The 14,718-nt window shown below is 42.6% G+C and overlaps 1 protein-coding gene across 1 annotated transcript; it reads left to right on the forward strand.

Annotated features, from left to right (window-relative positions):
* Positions 1-649: 649 nt before the first annotated feature.
* On the forward strand, positions 650-12,062 carry mei4 (meiosis-specific, MEI4 homolog; the record flags this gene model as incomplete). Its single annotated transcript, XM_084440083.1, has 6 exons — positions 650-683; positions 984-1,223; positions 1,838-2,397; positions 6,234-6,371; positions 7,347-7,478; positions 12,006-12,062. The coding sequence occupies 6 exons, from the start codon at positions 650-652 to the stop codon at positions 12,060-12,062; spliced, it is 1,161 nt and encodes a 386-aa protein (XP_084296209.1).
* Positions 12,063-14,718: the final 2,656 nt, after the last annotated feature.

Genomic DNA, 14,718 nt, shown 5'->3' on the forward strand with positions numbered 1-14,718 from the left:
GACCGGATGATTATGCGATGCCATCGCGCTTCCGCTCTAGACCGGCGAAACAACACCGAACGAGAAAGGCCACAGACTACCTGGCAACCCAGCGCACAGTACCAACGCTGTAATACTATTGGCTGGTATGATATCAACAGAGTGTCATTGTCGGGCTGTCAAAATTTCATAATGTAATAATTTCAGACAAAATATCATTTTTTATGGAAAAGCAATACTTTTACTCTGCAGCCTTCGCAAAGCCCTATGGATGTATTATTTTTGAAAAAATGTTTCTTTTAATCCACATATAACATTATATCTTTAACACAATATGGTTTATGGCTCATACATAAATATAACAAAACACAGTATAAATTCAGCCGAATATATGCTATCATGTGTTATGTGCTATACATAACTGGTCTAACACAGTATAAACTATAAGCTTTTCCTGCCCATGTTCTTGTATGTGCCATTTCCATCTGCTAGTGCTACCTTTGAGAAGCCATAAAAATTAACGTCATTAGTGGAGTCTAAACCGCGCGCCTCGCAGGCCCAGGATCACATGTACACACATAACAGGCTAGCCAGTTAGCTATCTGAAAGCTAATACAATGCTAACTTTTAAGTAATATTTAGGTAGCTAACACGTTAAATCACGTCTACGATGGATGGCGAAATGAGGAGACTTGCTGTCCCGAGTAAGCACTGCATATTCTGAGCCCAGGGCTATCCTAGCGACCAGCTTACTTTAGTAGCAAAACTAAGTTAGTTAGCTAATTAACAGCTAGCAATGGCCGCCAAATATAGTTATAAGGTATAATGTCTGTATACCGATGGTATCAGTAATATCATAACTAATATTTTGGTTAGTTAACGTTACTCCTGAGGCGATCCTCGATACGCTAGCTAGCTAACCTAGCTAGCTATGGTCCATGGCAACACCGGCTTGGGACAAAGTTAAGCTAACGATGTGTACTTTTTCATGCCTTTCTGAACAGACTTCGTGGAGTGGAGAGTCAAGATAGCCAAACTAACCTTGGCCGTTGCTGTAATTAAGAGTAGGCCTGCCCGGGAAAGCGGCAGACAGCATGCTGAAGCTTTAGCTCTCAAACTGAGGAACCGGGATGAGGCATGGAGGAGCAAAGCCAAGGGGCTGGAGGAGGAAGTATTTCGACTGCGTCAAGAGCTTCTTCTCACCAAGCTGCAGTCAAAGCCAAGAAACATGACAAGCCAGGATGGTGAGTCTGTGTTCTCATCTTCTCACTGTAATTATTGTCATATCCTTCCACTCATAGTGAATTGTCAGGATATCTGCCTTTATTGAAACCCTCGTGACGAATAGCCCAGGGTTAGGCTAGTCAATGCCTTTCAACAGGTACCAATATCTAGCTGTGTGTGCGTGTGCGCGTGTGTGTCAGTATCATACTTTTTCTTTTGTTCTATTGATATGAATCTGCAAATGTAATGTTGTTAATCTAAATGTGTATAAATGTCTCCGTCGTTAAGAAGGTTAAGCATCATTTGCACACAATGTTGCTTTGGAGAGAAGGTTCTTTGATGTGCAAATCATTAGATCCTGTATGAAATTACTCAAGGTGTAGGAGTGAGACAAAGGTGAATGTAATGGTTAATGACAAAACGTATTGGGTGAAAAGGGTGTTTGGTACATTATGTTTCATGTAATGATACTGTTGATACAGAGGATAACAGTAGGCCTATGCTTAAGACTGACATGGCGGGGGCGGGGGGGGGGCAATTGAAACACTGTGCACCTGTTAATCAATGACTCATGTTGAGTATTTTGATTTGAGATACATAAACCTGATATTCCTGATATGATGAATCCCCACAGGAGATGGCTTTATGGATGTGTTCAACCAGGACCTTCTAGGCTCAGCTAAAGACCTACCCAGCTCAGACATGGATTCCGGCCATGGGACAGGGAACAACACGGAGACACTGCTACCCACTCAAAACTCTGCAGAAACCAGTACACAGCCAGCCCTGCCACCAGTTAGCTCAGGCCCCCAGTTTTCATTCTCCATCCTGTCAGAGGGAGACCCCCAGGGGACATCGATGCTCCTCCATATGCGTTTCCTCCAGAGCTTGTGTGGCCTCCAGTTGATGGAAGGCAACGGGGGTCTGGAGGCTGCGGAGCTCAGCACTATGGACAGGGACAGGTCGGTGGTGGCAGAGTCTTTGTGCCAGCTGCTCTCCTGTGTGGTGGCTGCCTGTGGGGATGCCCGGCCCCTGCCCCCTCCCCTGCTGCTCCTGCAGGCAGCTCGAGTGGCAGCCCAGACGGTGGAACAGTGGACTTCACATAGGAAGCCCTCTGTGCATTTTGTGACCCACATGGAGGATGCCCTGAAAGAGCTCACTGGAGTTTTACTACGCAACAACCAGTTTAACAGGGTAAGAAAAATACACTAAAGGCTATCTAACAGTACCAAATTAATAGTGCAAAGATGGTTTCTATTTGTTTAAAATGCATAATATTTACAGGGCAATGTGAATATATACATTTTGAATCCAGCATGAGCAGATGATCATCATTTTGCTAAAAGTTAACAAAGTAATGTTTACTGCTTGTCAGTATGCACAGAATGATGTGAAAATCATCAAGTGGCAATTTAAGGGGCTGTTATCACCATCTGTTAATCTGAGGTCAATGCCCACAGTCTGCAACTGATAAAATAACCTTTGGTTTCAGTTAAACCCATCACATTAAAATTCACTGAACGTCCATGGGTCTGACACTTTTCTAAGTCAGTATGACATTTGGTCCAGGGTTGCATATTTGACTTTCCAAACCTTTCATATCTTAAAACTCATATAATAGCTAAGAGTAGGCTATGTGGAAAGATTGTCCACCCCACCCTGTAACCCAGGATTTTAAGACTGGCAACACCAGCCATTATAGTGTAAAAGAAAGGCTTTCACTTCTGAGTTGTAAAGGGTGTGTTTTCCCTTCCCATATGAAGATTAGCTTGCTGAATAATTTGGTCATTTCTGGCACCGAAGATGAACATCGAACTGTCTGCATGTCTTAGCAATTTATTTGATGCTAGCCTATATTTTATATGGTCTTCATACAGACCAAGCCCAACGTATCGGATGTAGGCCAAATAATTAATAGGGCTGCTATGCATTTAAAGCTGCTACAAGCTAGGTACAAGCTAACAGTGAAGAGCCAAACAGTGGTCTACAAAGGCACGGTACACACAGAGGAGCTTAATCACGTTACGTATCCCTCTCTATAGTGTTGTCACGATACCAAATTTAGTATCACGATACTGGATATTGAAACGATACTTGAAACTGAAACGATACTTATTCGAGACATCAATAACTCATTTGAAATGACACGAAATGTGAATAGCATTGCTGCAAGGGGAGGAAAATACTATATTAATAATCTCCATTTCCATCCATGTAATTTAGATGATGACGTCCAGAGTCAGGCTGGTGGTAGTCGGTCTGAAAAAATACTGATTTGTTTATTTTTAGTTTTAGTTCAAGGTGAATACACCTAAAAACAGCACTGTAATTGGCATGTTCAAAGTAGTACATATAAAAGAAAATTAATGTTAATAAACCTGTTTGTACTATTTTTTGCCCAATGAGAATCAATAAGATAATCGATAAGGAATCGGATCGATAAGCAGAATCGAAAATGGAATCGGAATCGCAAAAATCGTATCAATTCCCATCCCTAGTGCTGTGTCCTTAAACTTGATTCATATATGCTACTGTACATGGTTGCTGAAGCACCCACTTCACACTGCTAATGAGGGATGAGCTGCATTGTTACTGTTGCGAATGTCTGAGCTTCCTAACGTTGGCTACCCTAGCTAGCAAGCATCATGCACAGTTCAGTAGTTAGCTAGGCTAGTGAGATAACTAAATGTTGGTCAATGCCAGCTGGGCTAATTAGCTGGCTGGCTAGCAATTATAATGTGCTTGCTAAATTATTTGAAGAGTCTACTCTACGAGATTGACAGTGTTGTGTTAACATACTAACTTTTCAGAGTTACTGTAACTAACTGCAGTTCTGGTGGACACATTTGTGCAGATGTGTTCAGAGCTGCCAACCCTCATACATTGTGAGTCACTCAAATTACCTTTTTTCATATGCTCTCCCGCCACACATATTTCTCACTCTTCATAATAATACTCTTTTTGTATAGCACCAATACAAATAAATGCAGGTCAAAGTGCTTGACAACAGAGTGTGCATGCATCACAGTGTGAGTGCTTCACATAAAAATCAACATAAAATAAACAAAAAACAGGAAAATAAGATGGAAGATAAAACACAATAAAGATAAGAAAAAGTAAAGAAGTAAAGATAAGAAAACAAGTAAAATACAGTTTAATAAAATATTGTACTGGAGATGTACATTAAAAAAAAGTTTAGTAGCCCGCAAGTGCAAAAGGAGCTAGTTAAAAGCTTAAGTGAAGATACATTTTTAGCTTTCTTTTAAGACTAAATTGTTTTTTCTGTTGTGTTTTTTCCCTAATTGGAGCAGTTTGCTCTGGTTTGTGCCATTGCTGCTTGTTGATGTCAAGTAACGTTCCAGTCGTGGGCAGGGAAACAGCAAGATCCATCAGGCCTGTACCTTTATTTTTAACGCTCATATAATTAAAGTTGGTTCATTTCAATTAAAATCCCCAAATTGCTGATGATGTGTCCTAATGCTGGCTCATGCATGGTATCTCAAAGTCCTCATTACAGTGCGGCTGACAGGGTAGCTGCCAAACTGTAAATGCGCTGAAAATGTGTTTATACGGCAAATAATTATCAGCGTTGATTATTATTAAGGGAAAGCCGTCGCTCGCTAGAATTTAAATGCCTTTTTCCCTGTTCCTTTTTGTTGTTGAGGTGATTTAGGTGTTGCTAGTTTGTCTTAGTTTTGGTACTAAATAGGATGGTCAGGACACATGAATGAAGATGAGGAGACGTATCCTCCTCTCCACCACAGTCTCCAGGCTGTCCAGTTGTTGCCCCACAACAGAGCTGACCTTCCTCACCAGCTTGTTCAGTGTATTTCTATCCCCAGACCTGGTGCTACCTCCCCAGTAGGCAACAGCAAAGAACAGTGTGCTGGCTATCACAGACTGGTAGAACATCCACAGCAGCCTGCTACACACATCAAAGGACCTGAGCCTCCTGAGGAAGAACAGTCTGCTCTGTCATTTCATATAGAAGGCCTCTGTGTTGTCAGTCTGGTCCAGTTTGTTAAAGGTATAATATGTTATATGTGGATTAAAATAAACATTTTTTCAGAAATAATACATCCATAGGGCTTTGCGAAGGCCGCAGAGTAAAAGTATTGCTTTTCCATAAAAAATATTTTGTCTGAAATTATTAAATTATGAAACTTTGACGGCCCGACAATAACACTATGTTGATATCATACCAGCTAATAGTATTACAGCGTTGGTACTGCGCGCTGGGTTGCCAGGTACTATTCTAGCTTCACCACTGTGAGATTAGCAGTAGCCAGCTAACGTTATACTTCCCTGAATTAACAGCATTATAGATGTTGGTTAGCATCAAGTGTGTGTGCGACTCTAAAACGGCAGCTTTTCCGCACTTCCGCTCACTCTTTTCAGCTAAACGTTTGGTAAAATGGCCGAGTTTCGTCGTCCTGCTTCTCCGCCTGAGCCCTGGCGAACCGTGCGATACGAATCTCAAAAGCTCAGTGACTGAAGAAGGAGCAAAAGTCGGATAAATATCGGGCCAGCCTTTACTCGTTGGATGGAGTTTATGGAGTTTCATGGGATAAAGTCGCATTGTGACATGGCTACTTTTCTACTAGACCGGTAAGCTAGCTAACTAGCTATTGTTATCTTTCTTGGAATCTGCATAGCCAGACCTAATGTTATCTCCTCACTACAGCATCTAACGTAACTTATTACATGGCACTCTGAAATACTTGATTGTGATTACTGATTAGTGTAACGTTATGTTCCTCTCGGAGTGAAGATCTTATCACAGTATGACTGAAACAGTGCATTCTCTGGCATTTTGGCAACCAATATGTTGTGTTGTTGCAGTTCTTATCTTTAGACACTAGATGGGGGAAATAATCCACATACAACATATTATACCTTTAAGGTGCACTCCCAGGAACTTGTATTAAGTCCACTATCTCAATATCCTCCCCCTGGATGGTAATGGGGGTTGGGGGCCTCTTGTTCCTTCTGAAGTCCACCACGAGCTCCTTGGTCTTGCTGATGTTCAGTTGGAGCTGGTTCTCCCGAGACCATTCAACAAATCTCCTGACTACATCCCTGTACTCCTCGTCATCGTCTGCCCTGATGCAGCCCATGATGGAGGAGTCGTCCAAGAACCTCTGGAGGTTCTGTGGCTTGCCAGTGAGGTAGTCTATTATCCAGGCCACCATGTTGTGGTCCATCATATTGCTGGGAGCTTTTCTGTGAGCCGTAAAGGCAGGATGGTGTTGAATGCACTGGAAAAGTCAAAGAACATGACTCTTACAGAACTTATTCCCCCTACAGGTGTGACTAGGCTCTGTGGCTCATTCAATTGTCACTCTTCATGTGTGGACGACTCAGATGTCTATTTAATCTAATAGCCTTTGAGAACAGCCCATTTTTTTGTTCTGTCTGGTCTCATAGACACACTCCCATTATTGTGTTAGCCTCCTATTCTCCCTCAAAGAACATTTTTACCTGTCTCTTTTGAGTAGTGTTCTGTATTAACAGTACTGCCGCTAATTCACTGATGGACACAGATGATGTCCATGTAGTACCATTCTCATGTACTAAAATACCATTCTCTGTTCCAAACTACCCAGGTAGAATACCTTGTATGATCTTATATCAAAGGCTCTATCTCGCCGAATCAAAAGCATGTTGGACATAGTAACCAAACAAAACAATTTTACAATTTCAGAGCTTTATTGTCATGTCTCATTGAGCACATCCTTCATCTCCTAACCCCCAGTCACTTAGCATCCCCCTTTGACCTTGTATATTGAGCTGCATTGTTATGATTAAAATTGCTGTGTTTATTGATGCAATCTTGTTTCTTCTATTGATGCAGTCTTGTAACTTCTATTCACACTGTTGTCTGGGGAGGGGGGGGGGCGTTGTCTGGAGCATCAAATTTATGTTAAGTACAATGTATCTTACTCTGCTTCACAATAAAACATATTTGAAACAAACTTGTCTGTGGGTGGCACTAAAATCCACAGGTCCGGCAGATAGGCTGGGGTTTGACTGCTCTGTTTTGATCTGCACAGTGGTCAGGTTGAGTGATAGGGTTGGGAGGAGGGAGTGGGGTTATAGCGTCCTCACCTGTGCTGACATGCTCCTCTGTTTGTGCCCCTCAGTTCCAAATCCTGGAGAAGATCTCTGAGTGTTTGGTCCATCTGGGTGGGAGCAGCTTGCTCAAGTCCTTGCTCATCCGTCATGTTCTCTCTGAGATCAACCGTCTGGCAGATCACTTCTGGCACATCTGTCAGGTAAACATTACCTCTCTCTCTCTCTCTCTCTCTCTCTCTCTCTCTCTCATATGTTAGCCAAGGCTGTGAAAGAAGAACTGTGAAACTGTCAGGGACAAAAAGAAAAGAAAAAAAAAGTCACCAAACAAGTTTACATTATAATGGTCAATCATGTGTGGAAGAATGCCTTTAGATACTGTAGTTTTAGACAGGTTATTAGAATACTTTCCTCTACAGTATGTTCTCAGAGCTTCCTACAGCATTAGGCCCAGCGTGCCCCACTGATGGTGGTGGTGGACTGACCAGTTTTCTGTCAAAGGTAGTTTATATGCCATTGTAACCCAAAGGTGTGCCATTCCGTAAGCTGCGCCAGGCTATTGTTGTGACCAGTTATTCCCACAAAAAACGAATGTTGCGCATGGAAAGGGGCGTGGCCGATTCCATTCGATTGCTTGGCTTGTTGGCATGGTTGGATATGTTGGATAGCTTATAATCGGTCATATTGTCCTGTAAATGCTACTTTATATATTTGCTAATATGAATGAATGCCATTGAAATAGCCGAATGTCTTTAATAGTTTATAGGGATGCGTTAATCCGGCCATTTGAACATTGGACTCGCATCAAATCAAAATTAATTCATTGTGAACGTTGGATAGCCTTACTTTGTGAACGTTGGATAGCTGGTACTTTAAATATTTGCTAATGTGAATGAACACCATTGAAATAGGCGAAGCAATATTCATCGGAATGCCTTTAATCAAAGTCATTCAGTGGGTGCGCTACGATCGTTGTTGGTGCCGAGAATATTGTCGTCGTCATTCGTCAGCAACAATCCGATCGTAGCGCAGAGAATGTGAGCCGGAGAATAGCCAGTCTGCGCGCTGGCCTGTGCGCATGCGTGCTGGAGCAAGTGGGGAAAGGCGTGTAAAGATCATATTACAGAGGCTAAAGACCCTGTATTTGAAAACCACAACAATGGCTCGCGTTGAGGAATCTCAACTGTCGATTCATTCAATCTGATTGATGAAAACAACCGTTTAGCGGCCGAAAATGGATTTTGAGAAACTGCATTCTCTGTGCCCCGTTCACCGTCATTACATGGATATACTGGCTCGCGCTGGATTTTAAATTTCTTCTACATGCCTCCGAACTACACAAAAGTGATCTCGGTGAGTCAAACTTCTTATAATATGTCGTAAATAAGGTCCAGGTTGTCAAAAACGAGCATTGCCCTTTAAGTCTCCACAAAATACCACGGTAGTCTGTATTACCGTTATTAAGGCGTGGCCAGCGGAGCGGCCAGAGCCGTCTATAAAAAAAGTCTGTTTGTTCGTCTTGTTCGTAAGTAGACCGATCACAGCGCACGCTGCACCTGCACAGGGAGGCCACGCCATGATTAGACTCTTTGTCTTGTTTTTTTATGATTTGATTTTTTTTTTCTGTCATTTGCGTTGGATAGGAAGGATAATGGCGCGCGCCGAAAATTTCACCTAGGCTACAGTGAACGGCGCATTGTCTATTTGTCACCCTATGTCAAAACGGCAGCTAACCTTACTCCAAAAAACATTACTCAACAGTGCAAAGGAATATTGTATGCTTACCTTTCTGTAGCCTACTGTATTTGTCCCAAACATGCACGAGTCCACAAAACTTCAATAAAGCTGTCATCCTCACTTTCCCTGCTTCATCGTTTATGGTCTCGGGTAGACCTGGTCCAGGGTGATATCCTACAGATAACGCCCTGTTACTCTCAATGCAATTTACCTATGAATGCGCTTCATCGGCCCGCTCGTCCGAGTCTACAGATAAAATCGTTTCGTTACTCACCAAAGTAAACACATCATTGAAAAGATGAAAGCCTTTTCTCCGAGGTCGCTACAGTTTGTAGTCCCCCACCTTTCAAATAAAAGGCAAATTTGTACACTTAAATGGCTAATATCGACAGCGCATCGACTGTCTTCTTCTACCGGCGATTCGGCGCTCTCAGCTTTGTTTAGCCTACTCACTGCTGCCACCCATGTTGGGGATGATGCATTACATCTTAAATGGTGTTGAGAGACTCGCGTTGAGGTATCTGATTAGCGGGAGAACATTTACGCTGACTTATTAACTGGCAAATTTTAAACTTAAAAGAACATGTAAATAATGTAATGTAATGTAATGCATCATCCCCAACATGGGCGACAGCAGTGAGTAGGCTAAACAAAGCGGAGAGCGCCGAATCGCCGGTAGAAGAAGACAGTCATGTTATTCGAACATTTTCCAATTGCTCACTATTGCTTGCCGAATTGCTTGTTATTCGTGTTGATCAGTCTTGAAGATGTCGATAAAATATTTAGATGGTGTGTTAATAATGTGTGATTTTGGTGTAAATTAATGAGTGTTGTGTTTCTTTTTAATTCTCTGACCGTTCTGAAAGCACCGTGAGATTTCGCTGTATAGCCTATATAATACCAACAAATCCATGACCATTTTATCAATTGGTGATTGCGGTCACCTCAATTCTACAGTTGGATGGACGGAGAGTCTGCTGCGGAGAGGGTGGTAGTCGTGTCCCTGGTGTCTGTATCCATAACGCCAGCGGCGAGCACACCCAAAAGTGCTGTTGTCCCTTTTATTGCACCAACACGCTGGTTGAACTCAGACAACGGTGGGCACGCTGGCCCCCCTCCAGTAGCCTGCATATCTCTCCTCAAGATTAAACATTCACGATTCCTTTATTTGTCACATGCAGCCTAATGTCCAGTCACAGTGAAATGTTGCCGCCGGCTCCAAGGTTATGGTCATTACAGATAAACTCCAATACTCAATTTACAAATGACACAATAAGGACCATTTCTACAGTTTGTAGATAAGATCAGATAAGTAGGGTACCTCTTTTGTCAATTGCTAGCGTTGACAGCTGTGTAGGCTATATAGCCTACATTTTTATAGACTGTAGGCTATTGTATATTGTATTCTATCACGTTGACATTTTGCACTGTTCTGCCTCGCTATGTTTATGCACCAAGGCAAATTCCTCGTAGTAGGAGGCCTACTTGGCTGAATTAAAATCAGACTTTGATTGCCCACGCTAGATTCGACATGCAGTTCTCTGACTTGCTAACGCACCTGACACAACCCCACCTAAACCATTATGCTATCGAAAAGCTGGCGAGTCGAGAGCGCAAATTACCGGTATTCATTCAGAGAAGTGACATCTGCGCACGACCCTGTAGTTGCATATCCTTATATGGGGCTGGCGGGGAGTTTACCTATGCTAATTCATGTGAGCGGCCACGAGCTTTGAACTTGAGAAACCATGAATTCGCCATTAAGAGAAGGCAGGTGCGAACTCTTCCAGTGGTTTACGAACACGTCGTGAATCAGACGGGAGCTTTCCTTAGAAACGTTCTTAGGAAGAAATTTAAGAACAGAACTTAAGAAGATATTGGTGAATGAGGCCCAATGTTTTTCATATACTCCATTTCAACCTCCACAGTAATGACTTCCATTAAATCATCAATCACAGTAGTCATGTGTACAACAGGCCTACACTTCAACTCACTGGCCACAAATAGGACTGGGTATCGTTCAAAATTTTTCGATACGATATCTACGATACCTTTATATATATACCTATATATACGATACCTTTTTCTATACCTTGCGTTCGATACCGATACCAAAACGATACCTTTTTCGATACCTAGACTAATAAAAGCACATTTTGTAATGCAATCACCTGAAAATGTTTTTACCATTATGGAAGTCTTTTTACAATAATTTTTCCCAATATAAATTCCAAATGTTACGTATTGTGTGGTGGCACTGGAAAGGTAGCAGCTATACTACTTTAATATATAATATAATACTAGACAGACGACAAAGGACACTGGAATGTCCTGGTTAGCCAAAACTGGCTCAATACTCGGACCACAACAGGGCGTTTGGCAGCAGGGCAACCTAAGACATGAAATCAATGTTTCATTAATATTATGTTTAGCTACTGCGTTGCCGCAATATTAAGTGGCCATGCATAAAATGTTAGCTAGCTAGCAAGCAAACTAAAGCTTGCGCGGGAGCATGAGGCCAACTTAAGCCCTAGTCGCACGGGACTAGTATTACGTGGGGACCTCGGTGATTTAGAAATTATCCCCTGATGTCTGCATTTCGTTATGGCACATTCGCACTGGATAAGCAATGTCTGCGTTTTAGCCTACTTTAATTTACAGACATCCATTATCTCCCGGTTATGATGTCACTGCCCACTCTTTTTATGAAATAAAAATCTACACATTATTAAGCCTATCAGATGTTATTCATTATCATTTTGGCTTCTGTATGCACAAAAAAGATGAGATTGCGAGCCTCAAGTTCAGCCTACTGAACTGCGCAGCAGCGCAGGCATTTGGAAATGTACAGAGGCGCACCAAATGTTTCACAGACTCAACCAAATGATCTGTCTGTAGTTGGCTGATAACAGCTTAAGTAAACATTTGGCAGATGGTGCGTATGTATGCTACAGACATTATGTCAGGGAGCGTTCCGCTATTCGTTCCTGCAGCGCACAGCACGGCCCAGCATGGGCCTGCACCCTGGGCGCACGGCTATGAACGAATGAGGGGAAACAGAAAAACATACGATTCTAATCGCAAATCACAGGGTGTCCATTCGCACGGGATTAATATTATCAGATGACCTCTGTTTTGGCGAAATATGGTAGGTAATTTGCAGTGGAATAATTACTTTACAAATCACGGACATGGCAGATTCGCACAGGATTAAGAACACAGACGACCTCCGTAATAATTACAAATCACCTGAGGTCCCCGGCGTAATACTAGTCTCATGCGAATAGGGCTTTAGCAGCACTAACGTTAGCTAGTTAGCGTACACTCCCAATGATGTTACCTGAAGAAGACGTAGAAGCTGCTTCTCCGAAATCTTCATCAGTCACTGACGCATTCGCCACCGACGACATAGATTGTGTCGGAGAAGGGGGCACTGGTGGTGGTGGCAGCTGGCTAACATCCATGATCTCGTCCTATTTTGTGGAAGTGGGCTGTGTCTGTTTAATACAGTCAAACACGGTACAGTTCTCTTGTCGAAAATTTTGTTGTGGACGATTAGATGCTTCCTTAAGTTAGAGGTATTTCCTGTCTTGGTACAAAATACCTTGCCGCACACATTGCACCTAACACTACCAGTGTCTGTCGCTTTTGTGAAATGGAGCCAGACCAGACCACCGCTTCGCCATTTTTCACATCTGAACAAGTGCAGACTGTGGCGCGAGCGGACACATAAAATTTGTTTTCCTACCTCAGCCAGTCAGTGGCCACGTTAGATTTTAGAACAGGTAGTGATAGGATGATGAGAGAGATAAAAATTAAATAAATAAATACAATAAAAATGTTTTTTTGTTTAATACATTTTTAAAAAGTATCGAAAACGGGGATCGAATGTTTTAAGATCTTTCGATACCTCGATACCTAGCAGTGTTTCGGTCAATACCACAAAGGTATCGAATTTCGATACCCAGCCCTAGCCACAAACAGGGCCACACCCCCTCCTCTCCTGTTGGCTCTGTTTGTGCAGTATAAATTATAGCCCTCAAGTTTAAAGTCTTCACCCTTCTCTTGATTTAACCAAGTTTCTGATACGGCTATTAACTTAAATTTGCTTTTAAATGTGTTTAAATAATCATGGATCTTAGTAAAATTTGCATAGAGGCTTCTAGAGTTAAAGTGGATTAATGAAACATTGTTCTCCAAAACCACGCTGTCATTAAATTGCTCATCAGTATAGTATTGACAAGTGTCACTGATAGAATTGAACACGTGACTCTCTGAGTCTACTTCATATTCAAAATCATAGTTTATGCTCGGTACAGTCAGCTCTTGAGAATGTTTGGCTTCCAAGTAGTTCACTCATTAGAATGTCACAATAGTTTTTCTGCCTACAGGGAAACTCCCTGGACTCACTGCTTTATCTTCCGCTCGTAGCCTACCCGTTCATCTCTTTCCTCTTCCGTCACCATGGCGCTCCAGTGAAACCAGTAGTGTCTTCACACCCGACATCAATTCACAATTCACCTCCTCCTGGATTTAGGCGACTGGGTCTCCCAACCCGCTGCCCTCAGCATCTCCATGTCCGGCTCCCTGGCTGGAACCTCCATGTTGACTCTGTACTTTCGTAGACCCTCTGCTGCAGCTTGGGGATCGTCAAACACCTTGGTCTTCCCGTCCTTCTCGAATATTTTCAGCTTTGCAGGAAAAACGATATGTGACTTGATACCTATTTCCTGAAGTTGTTTTCTCACTTGTCTGTATTTCGCACTCTCTTGAAACACTTCCACAGTTAAGTCCTCATCACAGAAAATCCTGCAGTCACTCACACGAATGTCTTTCTTTGCCCAGGCGGCGTGAAGCACCCGTTGCCTCTCGTTGTAGTTTTGGAAGCGAACTATTATCGACCTAGGCCACTCTTTGTTGGTCTTCATTCCGATCCGGTGCACTCTTTCAATGTGCATCTCCTCGTTGATAACCAGCTTCTCTTGTAACAGGGTTTTCACAAAATCATTCATGTTGCCCCCTTCAGATTTCTCAGGGACTGAGTAAATTCGCAAATTGTTCCGTCTGGCCCGACCTTCAAGATCCTCACATTTAGCTTCCAGTTGTTTTTGCATGCGCAGACTGTGAATGAGCACTTTACTCATGCTGATTTCATGATCCTCATTTTCCGCAATTCTTGTCTCTGCTTCGTCCATTCTCCCTTGCAGTTCTCCAATGCTTTTCTTTAATTATTTTATGTCCTTCTTCACAGCACCAAAGTTCCCTGCGGTTTCAGAGCGGAAATCCCTGATTTCATTCAATATCTCGGAGAATCCCAGGGCGTCTCCACCACCTGCCTCCTCAGATGGATTTTTTGTTTCTGCTCCTCGTTTTAAAGGCCTTTCTTTCTTCCCCTCTTCACGTGACATAATTGTTCTTTCCTTTTTGTTAGTAAAGGGTTTTAGCTCTTCATTTCTGGATTATTTCTTCGTTTTGACCGCAGTTTGGAGGTAGTTTCTCAAATGTTTGTAGTGCGCCTTGCCTCAGTACATGCTACTGGCAGCCATCTTTCTACCGCTTTCAAAAGCTCAGTCACCCTTAGTCTTTAGCTTGGTCCGAGGCACCACCAGAAGCCCCTGGTCGGACGACCTCAGGGACCAGATGGACTACAGTATAAGTGGATGAGCTCGCAGATATAGGTGTGGGCTTGTAGTTACTAGCATCAGA

Source organism: Borostomias antarcticus (assembly GCF_949987555.1).
Source record: "Borostomias antarcticus genome assembly, chromosome: 6".
Lineage (NCBI taxonomy): Eukaryota > Metazoa > Chordata > Actinopteri > Stomiiformes > Stomiidae > Borostomias > Borostomias antarcticus.